We start from the raw sequence: 13558 nt of genomic DNA, 5'->3' as shown, positions 1-13558 counted from the left end.
GAGGAATGTATGCAGACTGTTCAGTCAGCTCCTGAGGGATCATGAGAGGATAAACCAGTTGCATGACTGACAGCTTCACTGGCAGTCTCAGCAGAGGGGACAAATGCTCATTTTGACCCTCTGTTGAAGGTGAGCTGTTCTCTGCTCACTGTCAGTAGGATGGAAGAACACAGATAGTGTAGTATGAGAAGGCTTGCAGTACTTCTCTTTATTCTGTCTTCCTTCCTGAAGCAAATAAGTTTTCTTAGCTGCTACAGTTTCAGCAAAGTACTGTTCATTAAGGTCTAAATAATTTATTTGATGAGAAGGAATTTTGTTTGAAATAGCAAGTAAGTTTGTCCATATGAAGCTTGACAGTTGATGTACATCTCAAAGTCAGGGAATGTGATCCATTTGATTAAGTATCAATATCTACATTGGAGCTCATCACCATGAGCTAGCTCCCTTTGCAGCCGATAGAGAACTAGGTAACATAGGAAGAGGATTTGAGGGTGAGATCGATGCTATCCTAAAATGGATGCCTAAAGTAGGTCAGATGAATTGCACCCTCTGAGTGTCTGTTTTCTCCAGTGGGCAGTAGGTTTCTTTCTAAAGCAAGCTGCTGATGAGCTCTGATGTAAACAACTACATGTTAGGTTAGGCGCATTCTGCTCAGGAGTCAGAGAGAGCTTTTAATCTAGAATCCATTTTGTGAATGTTTGGCCTAATGAGTTTCTGCATGATGTGTAACAAGGCTTTCCAAATGGCTGCTGGGTGAGACAGCCTGCAGTACACTGACAACACCCTCCAGCATATAATTCCTTCTCATCCTCTTTCAGAGCCATATTGCCACAAGATCTCCATTTTTCTCCCCCTTATGTCTATTTCAGTGCTATCATATATTCTCCTGAGGTGCCCCTCTCTTCTTTAGAAAGTCAAACAAACCAGCCTGCAGGGGAAATAAACATATAATGCAGCTTTCTGTGTTCAGTGGAGACATAGTAAACTCAAATTAATGATTCTGTTCAGATAACAGCCCAAGCAAAAGAAAACAGTGGAAATTTCCTAGAACTCTCCTGCAATAGAATTGCTTTGCTTTATGGTGGAAAACTACATCTGGGTAGCAGCTTTCGAGAGCCAGAGAAATTTAAATTCTGTACCTTTAGTGAGAGAATTTCACTACATGGCACATTCAGCAAAAGACTACTACTGGCCAAACTGCATCAGTCCAGCACCACACTGATTGTGCTTGTGGATGCTGGAAGAGAAGTTACAAAGCCACCTGATGCAGGAGTATGTAAGGTCTACTGGTGGGTGATGGTGGAAGTCAGCACAAGCCCGAGTCTCTTGATAAATTCATGTCTGTCAGAGTATGCTGTTCTTTACTCAGACTGTGACCTTGGAGTTGCTCCAGGAGTTTATATCCATCACACCTCTGGGGCTCTACTAGCATGTGTTTGGTTTTATGGAGGGATAACAAACTCTTTTGCTAAATACACTCCTGAAAGAATCTCTTAGAGCAAGACTGTTCAACTCTGTGAGCTGGATCAGGTACTCCACAACAATTTAGTTGTCTCCAAAGGACGCCAAATACCTCCTGGGCCATTTTTAACTTTATGATATCCACTTGTACCTGCAACACTGTGAGAATGGCCCAAGCACCCCCAAGCTGCCATGTAATGCAAGATGTTAAAAACCACTGTACATACTTGTATTAAAGCAGTGGCTTTTTCATGGTGAGGCTGTGTCAAAGTAATTATCCTATTACCAACCCAGAATAGTGCCTGTATTTGTGCAAATAAAAGTCACAATGTTTGGACGTAATTTATTTCTTTTGCATTTAATCTCTGCAATAAAGTAAATGCTTCTTACGGCTAATCTTATTTACAAGGCATTTCTAGATACCATGTGATAAGGCACAGAAGATACAAAGGTACTGAAATGACTCCTTCACTTAAGTGTATAATGTTAAACGGCAAAGCTCAGAGTTTTACACTTTACACTGCCCACTGCTGCGTAAGCAGTTAAATACATTATAATTAAAATACGACAATGAATTTTACAAGAGGAGAATCTCTTCTCACTGTGTCTTTCTAAGCTCCCAATTAACAATTTTTGTAAATGTTACTGTGAAAACTTAAAATGGAGCTCTCATTAGTTGCTAGCAGATCTCTGCTGGTATACAATGATGCCCGGAAACTGCCCTCGTTTTACACTTGGAAGATGAGCAGGGCAAAATCACCCTCTTCCTTTTCCTTCATTTTGTGTGTGAAGAAAAACACCTTCTGACTCCATAGCGTGGTTCATTTGATTGACTCCCCTCCTTCTTCTGATTGACAGGTTTTCTTCTGTAACCTATGCCATCTTCCCCAGCTTGTCTTACTTTGGCAGTGCATGAATTTGAGCCCCCCTTTTTGCTACTTCTGTGTGGCATATTGTGAACACTGCCATTTCTGTGAGCTTATTCCCTAGCTAAACTGCAAAGAGAGAAGGATTAAAAAAAAAAAAAAACAAAAAACATTCCTGGAAAGTGCTGCTGTTATGTAACAAAGGAGGCAGCGTCACGTTTGAGGATGAACACCTCTCTTTTGCATTTTCCTTGCAAGGGCTCTCAGGTATTGTTGGTCTTCATGCAATTAATAGCATGTGCCAACTCATTTTGAATCAGTTCCCAAGTGGTCTAGAGCTACAAAGCCTTTTGAAGTGCTGGAGGCAACATCTCTATTAGAAAATAAAATGGGCTAGAGCCTTTTCTCTGATGCCAAGTGGTGCAGCACGGCTCGGATCAACAGGGCTAGACCTGTGGCCCTGGGTAGTGTGCTGAGGTAGCCACAGCCTGGGTGGCAGCCTTTAGGAGGTTCTCCAGCCTTTGTTTTAAACATTTGCAGCTGAGGATGTTATGGGGAAGGTCATAGTGCTGAGGGGTGGCGGAGGGGGGAATAATTTATCATTCTGCAATTGTAAGCGCCTACCACATTAAGGCTCCCATGTAGGACTTGGAGCGCCTGAATGCTACCATAATAGGGAAGTTGCTGATCATATATTAATCAAGCTGTTGACTAGCGAGGCGAGAGGGCGGTTTGCTTCACACGCTGCTGAAATGCAGCTCTTTCCACAGCAAAGCTGCTTAAAGGCACAGTGTTGACTGAGGATGGGAGAACTGGAAATTGCACAAGACATTAAAACCACATCATAACAATTCATTTTTAAAACTTGACTGTGATGGGACACTGGGGATCACATTCAAGCAGACTTTGGGCTGAATTTGTGAGGAGAATCATGGCACTCTTTCCTTAAGGATGGGACTCAGGGCATCCCTGCTGGTGGAGCATCATTCTGCAGTGACACAGGGTCATGGCTGTGCCATCACTTGGTCCCCAGCACCACTTCATTTTAGCTTCCAGAGATTCCGGTTGGATTTGGCAGTCAGTCTAGCACTCCTCAGATGCAGCTTTAGCTACTAGAGAGAGCTAATGAGATTATGCAGCTAAAATGGACATTTTAATTTGCACTGTTCCTAGCCAAACTTCCACAAAGTTTCATTTCCCCATGGGAATGTGAGTTATGGCTTATATTTTCATAGCCAGAATACCTTTTAGATCCCCATTAACATTTACATACTGATCTATGCATCAGTTACGCATTTTTAAGCCATTTTAAAAGTCTGTAAATGCTACATAAATTATTTTGGAGGTGAGGAATGATTGTTTAAGTAATATTAGCATTTAAAGAAAAACAGTATTTGCTTCCATATTAACTGTTGAGCAAAATCAATTTATCTGTAGTTTGCTACGAATTACTTGAAAATACAATTTTTGTAGATTGAATTTTATTACTGTTCCTTTCTGTTTCATTATATTTTACCCCAATATGCGTAATTTTGCTCTACTTCATTTATCTTATGTCAGAAATAATATTTCTTCTCTGCCACATTATTAGAGCTAGGAAAGAAGGATTAATCAGACACTTCAGAAGCCTCATGCTGAAATAACATTTTAAATTTATAGAAGAACAACCACTATTTTATACAGCAAAAGTAATTTTTCAAACTTGAGATAACAACAACGTATTACAAAAGTAAAGGTCAATTCGAAGAAGAAAGGATTATGATTTTCTAATGAAGTCATCTTGATACCAAATTGTAATTTACGGTGTAATAGAAGGATGTTAATTCTTTTCTAGCTTGCTTTGAGTGACTTTAAGGGGCTGGTCAGTGTGGTTCAGACAAAAATAGCTGTTACATTTAATTTGATTACTAATGATAACCTTTATTTTTCTTCATAGTGTGCTTTTGAAATTGAAGGAGCTTGCTGAGCTCCAAGGTTTGCTCTTTGTTGCAGAGATGATTGCTGTGTGGACACTGTACTTCTCCAGCACCTACCATCTTCAAATAACTGTCTGTGAAAAATGAACACCTTTGTATAAACCCATAACCTCCCTCACTGTTGAGTGCCTGTTTACTGATACAGAACAGAAAGCCTTTGACTTTGGAAGGTGGCCCTTGAATGTCTGAGTTCATGACGAAGTGAAGAAACAGGAATGAATGTAGTGATGCCTTCCTTGTCACAAAATGCATACCTCACCCTGAGGCATTTTTAATGAGTAAGAAGGAAAATCAAGATGTTATTCCGAAGCTAATTTCTGTTCTTAAGAAATGCTGTAGCTGAACATTTGAGTTGGATTATCTATATGAGTCAGTTAGTGATACATGGTTGTGCAGACATGGATAGGAAGGGGAAGAAGGCAGAGTTGCATAGCTGCAGGGTCACTGCTCAGAGGACTGAAGGGATTGTGCTTCCTATGGCTGAGGAGGTGATGGGGCCACAGAGCTCACATGTAACTGACTGTACAGAGGCCTGGTACTGTGTTGGCATTACTGCTAGCATTTTTGTAAAGCAATTAATCACAAGAACCAGTGGCTCTAAACTACTCCATCAATCTAGAAAAGTTAGACCAAAATTTCATATCTTTGTGTCATGACATTGGCAGCATGCATGTGAAATATGTTATCACCAAGTGATTTGTACCTAGATATTACCTCAGAAGGCAGGCAGAGCTGACTGAAAGACCAATAACATCCTGATCTTGGTTCAGTAAGTAGTTGTAGGTGACAGGAATTGAATCATACCAGCAATATCATGGAGGTCAACACGCGTAGGTACCGTGATAATGAACTTCCATCAGCCCACCATGCTGTAACAGACTCTTTGTATAAGCAAATCCCCTTTGAATCATCCCATCACCAGAGAGTTGCTGAGGCAAAGCCCTTGCAGCAGCCTGCCTCAACAGTTGCTGTTTAGACTAGGCTAGCCAGGTTGTAGGACCAGTACAATGCTGAAGATGCTTATGAAGATCTGGGAGATGTTTGTTCCTGATATCACAGAGAGCAACAAGCTGTAGCGGCTGAGCTGATGATCTCAGAGAGGCCTCGATTTGACATTTTATTCAACAAAAGAAGAGGTTAAGATATAAATCAGTAAAAGGAGGCAATGGCAGATTAAGGCTTTCTTCTGCATGCCAGTACTACCTTCCTTTTTTCTTCTGGGCTTGGGCAACATCTACTCCCCCAGCGTTCCCATCTGTTCAGATGCTTTGTGAAGTGAGAGCCTGCCTGGGAGCAGCTGGGTGACCAAAGCAAAGGCTCAGAGCCAACTGCTGTGTAATTTGGCCCTGGCAACTGACTGGAGAGGTTTTGTTGTTGAGAAGTAGGCTGTCTCCTTTCATCAGCCATTAGGTCAGTTTTGGTGTTATTTTTCCTCATCTTTCAGAGAAGGAAAAGACTAGGTTGACTCCCCTAGCTCTCTCTCCTTTTTGTCCCTCTAAGAGAAGACAAGACCCCATCTTTCTCTTCCTCACCTCTCAGTTGAATATAGAGGGGAGAGAATGACCACTCAGCTCTTGGCTTTCAAACTGGCAGTTACATGGACTAAAATGTGGCTGTCCATACACCTAAGCACTCGTGTTTTCTGTAGCTGGCTGGTTGCTTTATGCAGTCCTGGTGGAAAAAAAAAAAAAAAAAAAGACTCTTCCCATCACATAAAAATAATGCTCCACATGAATGTCAATATCCACGAGATTCCTGCCCATTTTGGTCCTCTTTAATTAGGGACTGTTCTGCCTCATTGGGCAGCCTGGTGTAATAGCTCGGGATCAGGGTGGCATAAAGACTGTCACAGCTTGAATAATCTTTTGAACAGTGGGAGGTAATGATCCTGCCTCAGGCAAAATACTGCTTCCAGCATGTTACGGGGCACTGTGATTCTGTCCCACATTTCACTTAGTCTTTTTCCAAATGCTGCAGTTTACCCCCTGAAAAATGAGGTGTTTTTATGAGTATATTCCGTCTCCAGCATAGTCCCGTAATTCCTATTGGATGTGGGCCGGGTGAGCAGGGGCGGAGGATAGCACTTAAGATGTGAAATGCCACTTAGAGACTCCAGCCCATGCAATTTTTCATGCTGAATATTTTTCCAGGCAGTGACAAACAATCTTTATTTCATCTGGAGGATGGAGGAATTCTGAGTATAAAAAGCAAGTCCTCTTTTCCCCCAAATCCAGCCAACCAGCTTTCATCCATCAATGAACACTTCTAGGAAACATTAATCTCTTACCCCTTTATTCAAAGTTTGCAAAAGACTTCTTCAGGCTTTTGGCCCATAAGGAATAAGCAGTGTTTTCTTTTTCCAGTGTTGTCATAGTTCATTTTTCTTTATAGTAAAAAAGTAAGTGAAAGAAATAGCTGAAGGCATACTTGTGAATAATTACACTTGCACCACATTTCTCCAGAGTTTGCTGGGTAGATTTGAACATGTAAGATTTGATCGTTTTCCTTGTTATAGGCAGTTTCATTATCCATCCAATGTTTGCAATGGATTATGAGGCACTGTGGCAGATTACAGAGAGCTTTCTAATGTTTCATCTAGAAATGGAGCTAAAATAGATCTTTTTCATTTGCAACACTGTGAAATGAGCTTTCAGGATATTAGATTTGGAAAACAGCAAATTAGATGCAGTTTCAGGCTCTCCTGCTGGGACGACTATTGCATATACAGAAGTAAAATTTGAACCGCGCAAGTTGTCTCAGTCTTTAGTCCTACAAAGTAGTATGCTGGGGCATGAATGCTCATTACAGTGGTGGGGCTCATCAAGAAGTTCATGTTGCACTCCTTGGAGTTCATTCCACCAGAGCTCAGATTTGCCTGACATGGCAAATACAATAAGCACATGATTTTGAAAAACTCAGCAGATGATAGACCTTTCTTATGGCCACGCTGTGACAAGGGCTGTGATTGTTCTTTCCGCCTCCACTGTTGGTGGTGATCAGAACCCATATGGGACACTTTGTATAAAGGACTCCCTGTTTCTTATAGACTAGTCTCTACTAGTTTGTTATGGCCCGTTCATAAGAAAAGTGGAAGTCACTATCTAGAAGAGGGAATTTGTACCAAGTCTGAAGAAATCTTCCATGGAAAGCCTTGAAATAGCTAAGTGTGGTGAGAAAGGTTAGGATTTTTTTTTTTTAATTATGCTAATGAAACCAAATCCCCTTAGTAAGTGGAAGGTGCAGGCCAGTGGTTATCAACCTTTTTAATTTCTGAACCCCTCAAAATCATTACTACCTTGTGAATTGAAGACTACTGAATACAATCTTGTTCATCTTACTTTCCTCATGTGGGCCTGTGAAAGAAGACCAGAGATCCTTTGATATCCAAGTTGAATTTGCATCTAAGTGTAAAATTATCATTTTCCTAATTTTATGTTTTCCACCTAAATGGAAATATCTACTCCTGAATTAGTCTAGAAAGGGTGGTTATCAACAAAAGTGTGAATGTGTGACAGGGATGGGAGGGAATTCAGATCTACCTTTATGACTTTGTAAAGGTAGCTTAGATAAAGGTGGCTTGTTATCAAACAGAATTGTTGGCCCAAACTGGTACAAAAACAAAGAAAAAAGTCCAACTGTAAACTCTGTGCAAGAGCTTGCCTATGCTCTGGCCTGTGGAGGGTGAAAATTGTCCGGGTTTGCAGATCACTTCCAAGATAATGATCCCTTATGAAAGAAAAGCTAGGAGTGAGAGATGGTGTATGAAAGAGGGACATTTGTATGGGCTTGCAGTCAATTTTCTGCATAAATTCCATGATCTGAACGTACAAATTCAGCAGCCTGAATGTTTAAAATGTATGAGTGCTACTGATGGGTAAAGCTACTGTGGCATAAGTGCATATATAGTAAAAAGGGTAAAAAAAGGCTTTGTCACTCTTAACTGGTGAAGTGAGGTCATCTCTAATCTGTTCAAGTCCCATGTACAGGCAGGGTTTTTGTTGTAATTAAGTGGGTCAATTCTTAACTTCTGCTTTTATCTTTGACCATCCAGTAAAGCAGAAGCAGTGGAGTTAGTGGGGTGTGATATATTTTGAATCGTTAGGCTACTTTTAGTAAAGCAACTCAAGCTAAAAGCTGATTTTTTTTTCCCATAGCATAGACAAAGTCAAAGAAGGTACACCGCTTCATTCTCTCTCCAGATTGACAATCCATCTGTTAAAGTGTCTGTGTTTTGACAGTCATCAATAGAAACTGTTTTGGGGAGAACTGCAAGACAATCCACTCCCACCATTTATGGAATACCCCATCTAGCTATTTTAATTTTAACACGGGACCTAAAACTCTTTAAACAAATCTGTGTATTTCTCTATAAATTCACTTACATTCTCTATATATTCAAATGTGGATATACACATATATGCCTATAGAAAGATAAGGATGGACATAGGGAGTAAGAAAACAGGTATGTCATATCCATTATGTCTAGATGATATACATGTTGTATTATAATGTACATTATGCATGTGCGATCATTTTATATATATATATTTATATTTTTCCATACCATCTATAAGCAAGCAATGAAAATCGTAATTAGCCATGTAAGTGTCTCAGCCAATGTTAATTTTTTAAATCTATAACTCTAAATCATGGTTGAAAACAAAGGGTCCTAATGTTCCTATTTATTAATTGGAAGAACAGAGATACAGAAAGAATTTGTAAGGATTTTGGGCTTAGATTTCAACAAGAATGGGCCCAAAAATAAAAGGAAGTAAAACAGATCTTCATGTTGTATGGTGAGTTATTGTAGCACAGTTAATTTTAATGCAGTAATGATGATTCTGATCAGGCAAATATTATCTGATAAAAAAATAAATTATAAAGAAATTAAAAGATTAATTTCTACAGCAAAATAATAGTAAATGCCCTTCTTTTGAGTCTATAAGATCATAAGGTAAGATTGCTGAGTCACTACTGCAACATACTGCCAAGACTAGGCTGTTGTAGGACATGAGTTGTACAAGCCAGATTTCATCAAGTGATACAAAACCAATTGTGTCTACTCATCCATCCAGACAGCTTTCCCTATTGACGTTTCTAAATGACAGGAATTTATATACTGACAAACTTAAATTGATGCATAAACTCCACTTTTGTTTTCCACTGTTGAGACTGAGTACTGTGTCTAGTGAGCTAGGGATTAACCTAAAGGTAAAAATGTTACAACAGAAATAAAAATCATGAAGCAAATTGATAAGAGTCTCATCAATTTCAAAGCTGATTAAATGATTATTTCATTGCTAGTATATTTTTTTGATAAAATATATCAAGAATATTTATCTGTACATGATACTCTTCAGAATAACATTAAGTAAATAGGCCCCTATTAATGACAGAGAGATTTTGACATATGGAAAAATAAAACAGTTTTTATTATCTTATTGCTGATATCACAATGTGGCTACTGTTAGAGCTGATCATGCTATTGATATTTTTTACTCAAAAATTTCAGATGAAAAGTCTATATATGCATGTTCTGACTGCAGATTCTTAGTTTGTCACAGGAGGAGTTCTAAGTACCTTTTTTTTGGATTTGTTTCCATATAAAATGTTGTGAGTACTTGTCTTAGTTCCCTTCAACCCACAAACACCAAATCAAAACCAGCCCCCCAAAATACCAACAAAATGTTGCTATGTCATTATGAAAATACTGATTCCTTTTAATATTGAAATTTGAAAAATAATCTTGGTTTCTGTAGTTGCATACACAGCAATGTGGAGGAGATGGTATCTGGTAATGGGAAAATTTTCACAAAGCATGTTGTTGTGGTATCGATATCAGTTTAGGAACTAGTACAGACATTTCTGTTTCTTTAAGAAGCCACTCTAAGTTTCAGCTTATATCATGCCTTTAATATGAGAGTTCATTTTCCTCCTCGGCTGTGTCAACAGCTTGCAAGCACAAGGAATTCATTTCTGAATAAGGTGATAATTTTATTTCTGTACTTAACGTGGTTGTGTTGCGTGAACACTTACACAAACTGTAGAGATTCCTGGATTGAATTGCTATAGAAGATTGTTGCAATATTAGTACGATTCATTTTCTTCCATAAAGTCTTAGTTTTGATAACTACACTTCCCTTTATACCTTTATACCTTGTAATCAAAGTTACGATAAGGTCTCAAGCTATTCTTCCTCTCCAGACTTTTTCTTGTTCTATTTTCACATTTCTTAGGTGTTCTTTTAGATAAAACAAAATACTGAGCAGACATATCTTTTACATTAACATAGCTGCGTTTATTTGGTTATGGTAGTTAAATTAAAATCAGTACAGAATATTCCAAAACCTTTCCTTTAAAATATTTGCCAAGTTCAAAGTAGATTCTGATCATGGGAAATAGACCAAAAAAAAAAAAAAAAGAGTTCCAAATAATAACAAGAAGGAAGAGCAAGGAATGCTATACTGCAAGACGCATGCTAAAATCATGCAGTGTTACTAGTGGAAAATTTTACCTGTTTTCTAGTGAGGAGAAAAAGAGAAGGGAATAAGTTTCTTTTCATTTTAATTACACATTTGAAAGTGTTTCTCGTGATGTACATTAACAGTGCTTGGGGGTAGGCATCCCTGAGGTATTAATGTCAAGAGTAAAAAAGTAAAATGGTTTAAAATAGGTGAATTCCCACACCTGCTTTAAGTGGAGCTGTCTGCAGACTCTTAGCATGACGTTCACTGCAGGTCTGGCATACAACTATATAAATGAATTCAACAAACAACTTCATAGAGAAGAGAGAAATGCAGTGGTATGATGAGATTGGTGGAGTGAATATGTGTTCTTTCCTTGCTAGTCCAGGTAGATTTGGGTTATCTCTGCAATGAGGGCAGGAGTTTTCCCACAGCTGCACTTTTAACACATAGGTGGATGAAACAAAATTCAGCCAAGTCAGCTGGGCTGTCCATTTGGAGATTGAATGCAATTGAACAAAAAGCTGAGGACTGGGAATAAAAGAAGGCAAGGAGCCAAAGATCAAGGCTGAAAGGCAATAACCGAGCCTGGAGAGAAGTGAAGGGGAGCAGCACAGTGGCAGAAAGAGAGATTGAACATAAATGATTTAGAGGGGAAGAGCGTTACGTGCTGAAAGGGATGAGGCAGGAAACAAGTGAAAAGGATGGAAATTAGCCTTAGGAAGTAATCTCTCTTCCTCTAACACCGGAGATGGAATAGGGTCTTTATCTGTAATATAAAATATTCTAATGTGCTTTTGTTCTGAAGTAAAGATGGGAAAGTAACTTCTGCCTGCTAGAGGCACAGAAGGGTCCCTCAGCCCCCCACTGTTAATTAGCCGGGCAGAGAAGGACTTCCTCAGATGTCAGGGTGATGCTCAGTAACTGCTGAGCAGAGCACTGTTTGGATGTCACTCCTCAGTGCATAACTATAAACAGGCAGTCCGAGATGCTGCTGTTTGGGGGAGAGAGGAGGATTTGATCAGCTATGTTTGCCAAAACTGGTCCCAGGGCATTCTGAATATACTCCCCATCATCATGTCTATGTTTGTGAAGGAGACAGGGACAGGGTTTTTCACATGGGCATTCACAGTGATTATCTCTGTTTGAAAAATATACTGATGTTTTGTTTTGCTTTCCTTGGGCAGATGGACAGAAGAAGGTTCAAGAGGAATTTGACATAGACATGGACGCACCAGAGACAGAGCGGGCGGCCGTGGCGATACAGTCCCAGTTCAGGAAATTCCAGAAGAAAAAAGCGGGGTCCCAGTCCTAGTAGCTACCTCACAGCTTGAATCAAAGTAATCCTGAAATGATTTATCAAGAAAATCAGAAATAACACAAAGATGCATGTACAGAAATGATCAATATTTAAAACCCCATTGGCAGATAACAAACCATGAGCTTGTGTGTGACTTCATCCCAGGTGTTTCACGCCCATTATACTCTGTAACTCACCATTTTACTTGATGTTGTAATAAAAAGTTAGGGTGAAGTAATTAAAGTGTCTGCCTTCATCTGTCTTTTCACATTAATCCAGCAAGCACGGCGTTACAGATAAACCCAGCCCAGATGCCTATTTTCCTCTTCACTTAAAGCTTGGAGACATAACAGCACCGTATGTTACAAGGCTTTTGCTGAGGGTATGAGAGCACGTGCCTCAGCCGTGCTTACCTCATTTGGAGAATTCCTGCTGCCAGCCAAATGTGACACTAAAATTACTTCTCTGTAATGAGCTTAAAGTAAAAAGTTGCAGACAGAAGCTGGCACAAAGAGAAGAGGTGTAGGAAGCCATAAGCTTTTATTTTTGTCTTGTAATTATGTCAATAAAGTAGCTTAAGTGAGGAAATTGTCATTTTCCTCCCTCTTTGGATGATGATGTTCAAATTGCCCAGCTTGGATGTGCGTTGACTTACGGAGAAAAAAAAAAAAAAGCAAAATACAAAAAGCAAAATCAAATTCCAGAAAGCTTTTTTTTTTTTCTATTTGTAAAATAACAAACTGATCCTCTAAACTGTTTTTGATGCAGCTGTTCACTCTCTACATAATCAGTAACTATTTCTATGCCATCTCTGTCTTTTCATATTATTTTCAGTATTTGATGAATAAATCATAAGACTCCCTGTCTCTACCTATGCTATTTGTAATTTAAAGTGATTTTGTGTGAGCCCCTTATTCTATCACTGTGTTAGCCCAGTTTCTGATTAATAGAAAACAGCCACAACAATTTCAATTTTCTCCCTGCTGCAAAAGAGCAATAGACCAATTCCAGACTGAACCTATGTAAGTTTCTTGCCTGGCTTCAGACGTGATCAGGAATTAGCTGCCTATATAGTGCACAGGGAAGGTTCAGAAATGATTTTAAAAGTAGCTTGTACTCAGCAAATGGAGCTATTTAGATGGAGCAACTTGGGCATGCACTGCACAGATACGTGTCAAAAATCCCATCCTCGGCTTCATCAGCAGGTTTAGGGGTACCAATAGGCATCTTCATCCCTGGGGAAATCAGAGACAGGCATGTTTTCTGCAGGATTGGTGTTTATAGCAGTTCTTCAAGAAAGCAGCATGAGCCTCACCTCTAAGCTGGTGGAAGCAGGCATGCTGGCTGAGCAGTGGCAGCCTGCCTACCCTTAACTGAGCAGCCTGGAGTTGAGATTGCTTCAGGTGTGAGAGGTTTAGGTATAATTCCCAGCTGTCTGGAGGCATTCATTCCCTCCTCTCCCACCTCCTGCAGGCATATTCTGATCACCAG

General features: G+C 39.5%; 1 protein-coding gene across 1 annotated transcript in view; it reads left to right on the top strand.

Annotated features, from left to right (window-relative positions):
• Positions 1–12937, top strand: part of PCP4 (Purkinje cell protein 4) — a 52634-nt gene extending 39697 nt beyond the window's left edge. Inside the window, exon 3 of the mRNA XM_068687755.1 lies at positions 11955–12937. Within this exon, the coding sequence (XP_068543856.1) occupies positions 11955–12082 (128 nt within the window). The 3' untranslated portion in view covers positions 12083–12937. The remainder of the gene's footprint in view (positions 1–11954) is intronic.
• The last annotated feature ends 621 nt before the right edge of the window (positions 12938–13558 follow it).

This window comes from Anas acuta, chromosome 1 (genome assembly GCF_963932015.1).
Source record: "Anas acuta chromosome 1, bAnaAcu1.1, whole genome shotgun sequence".
NCBI classification, from domain to species: Eukaryota; Metazoa; Chordata; class Aves; order Anseriformes; family Anatidae; genus Anas; species Anas acuta.
The sequence above is the reverse complement of the archived record's forward strand: the minus strand, read 5'-3'. Positions and strand labels throughout refer to the sequence as shown.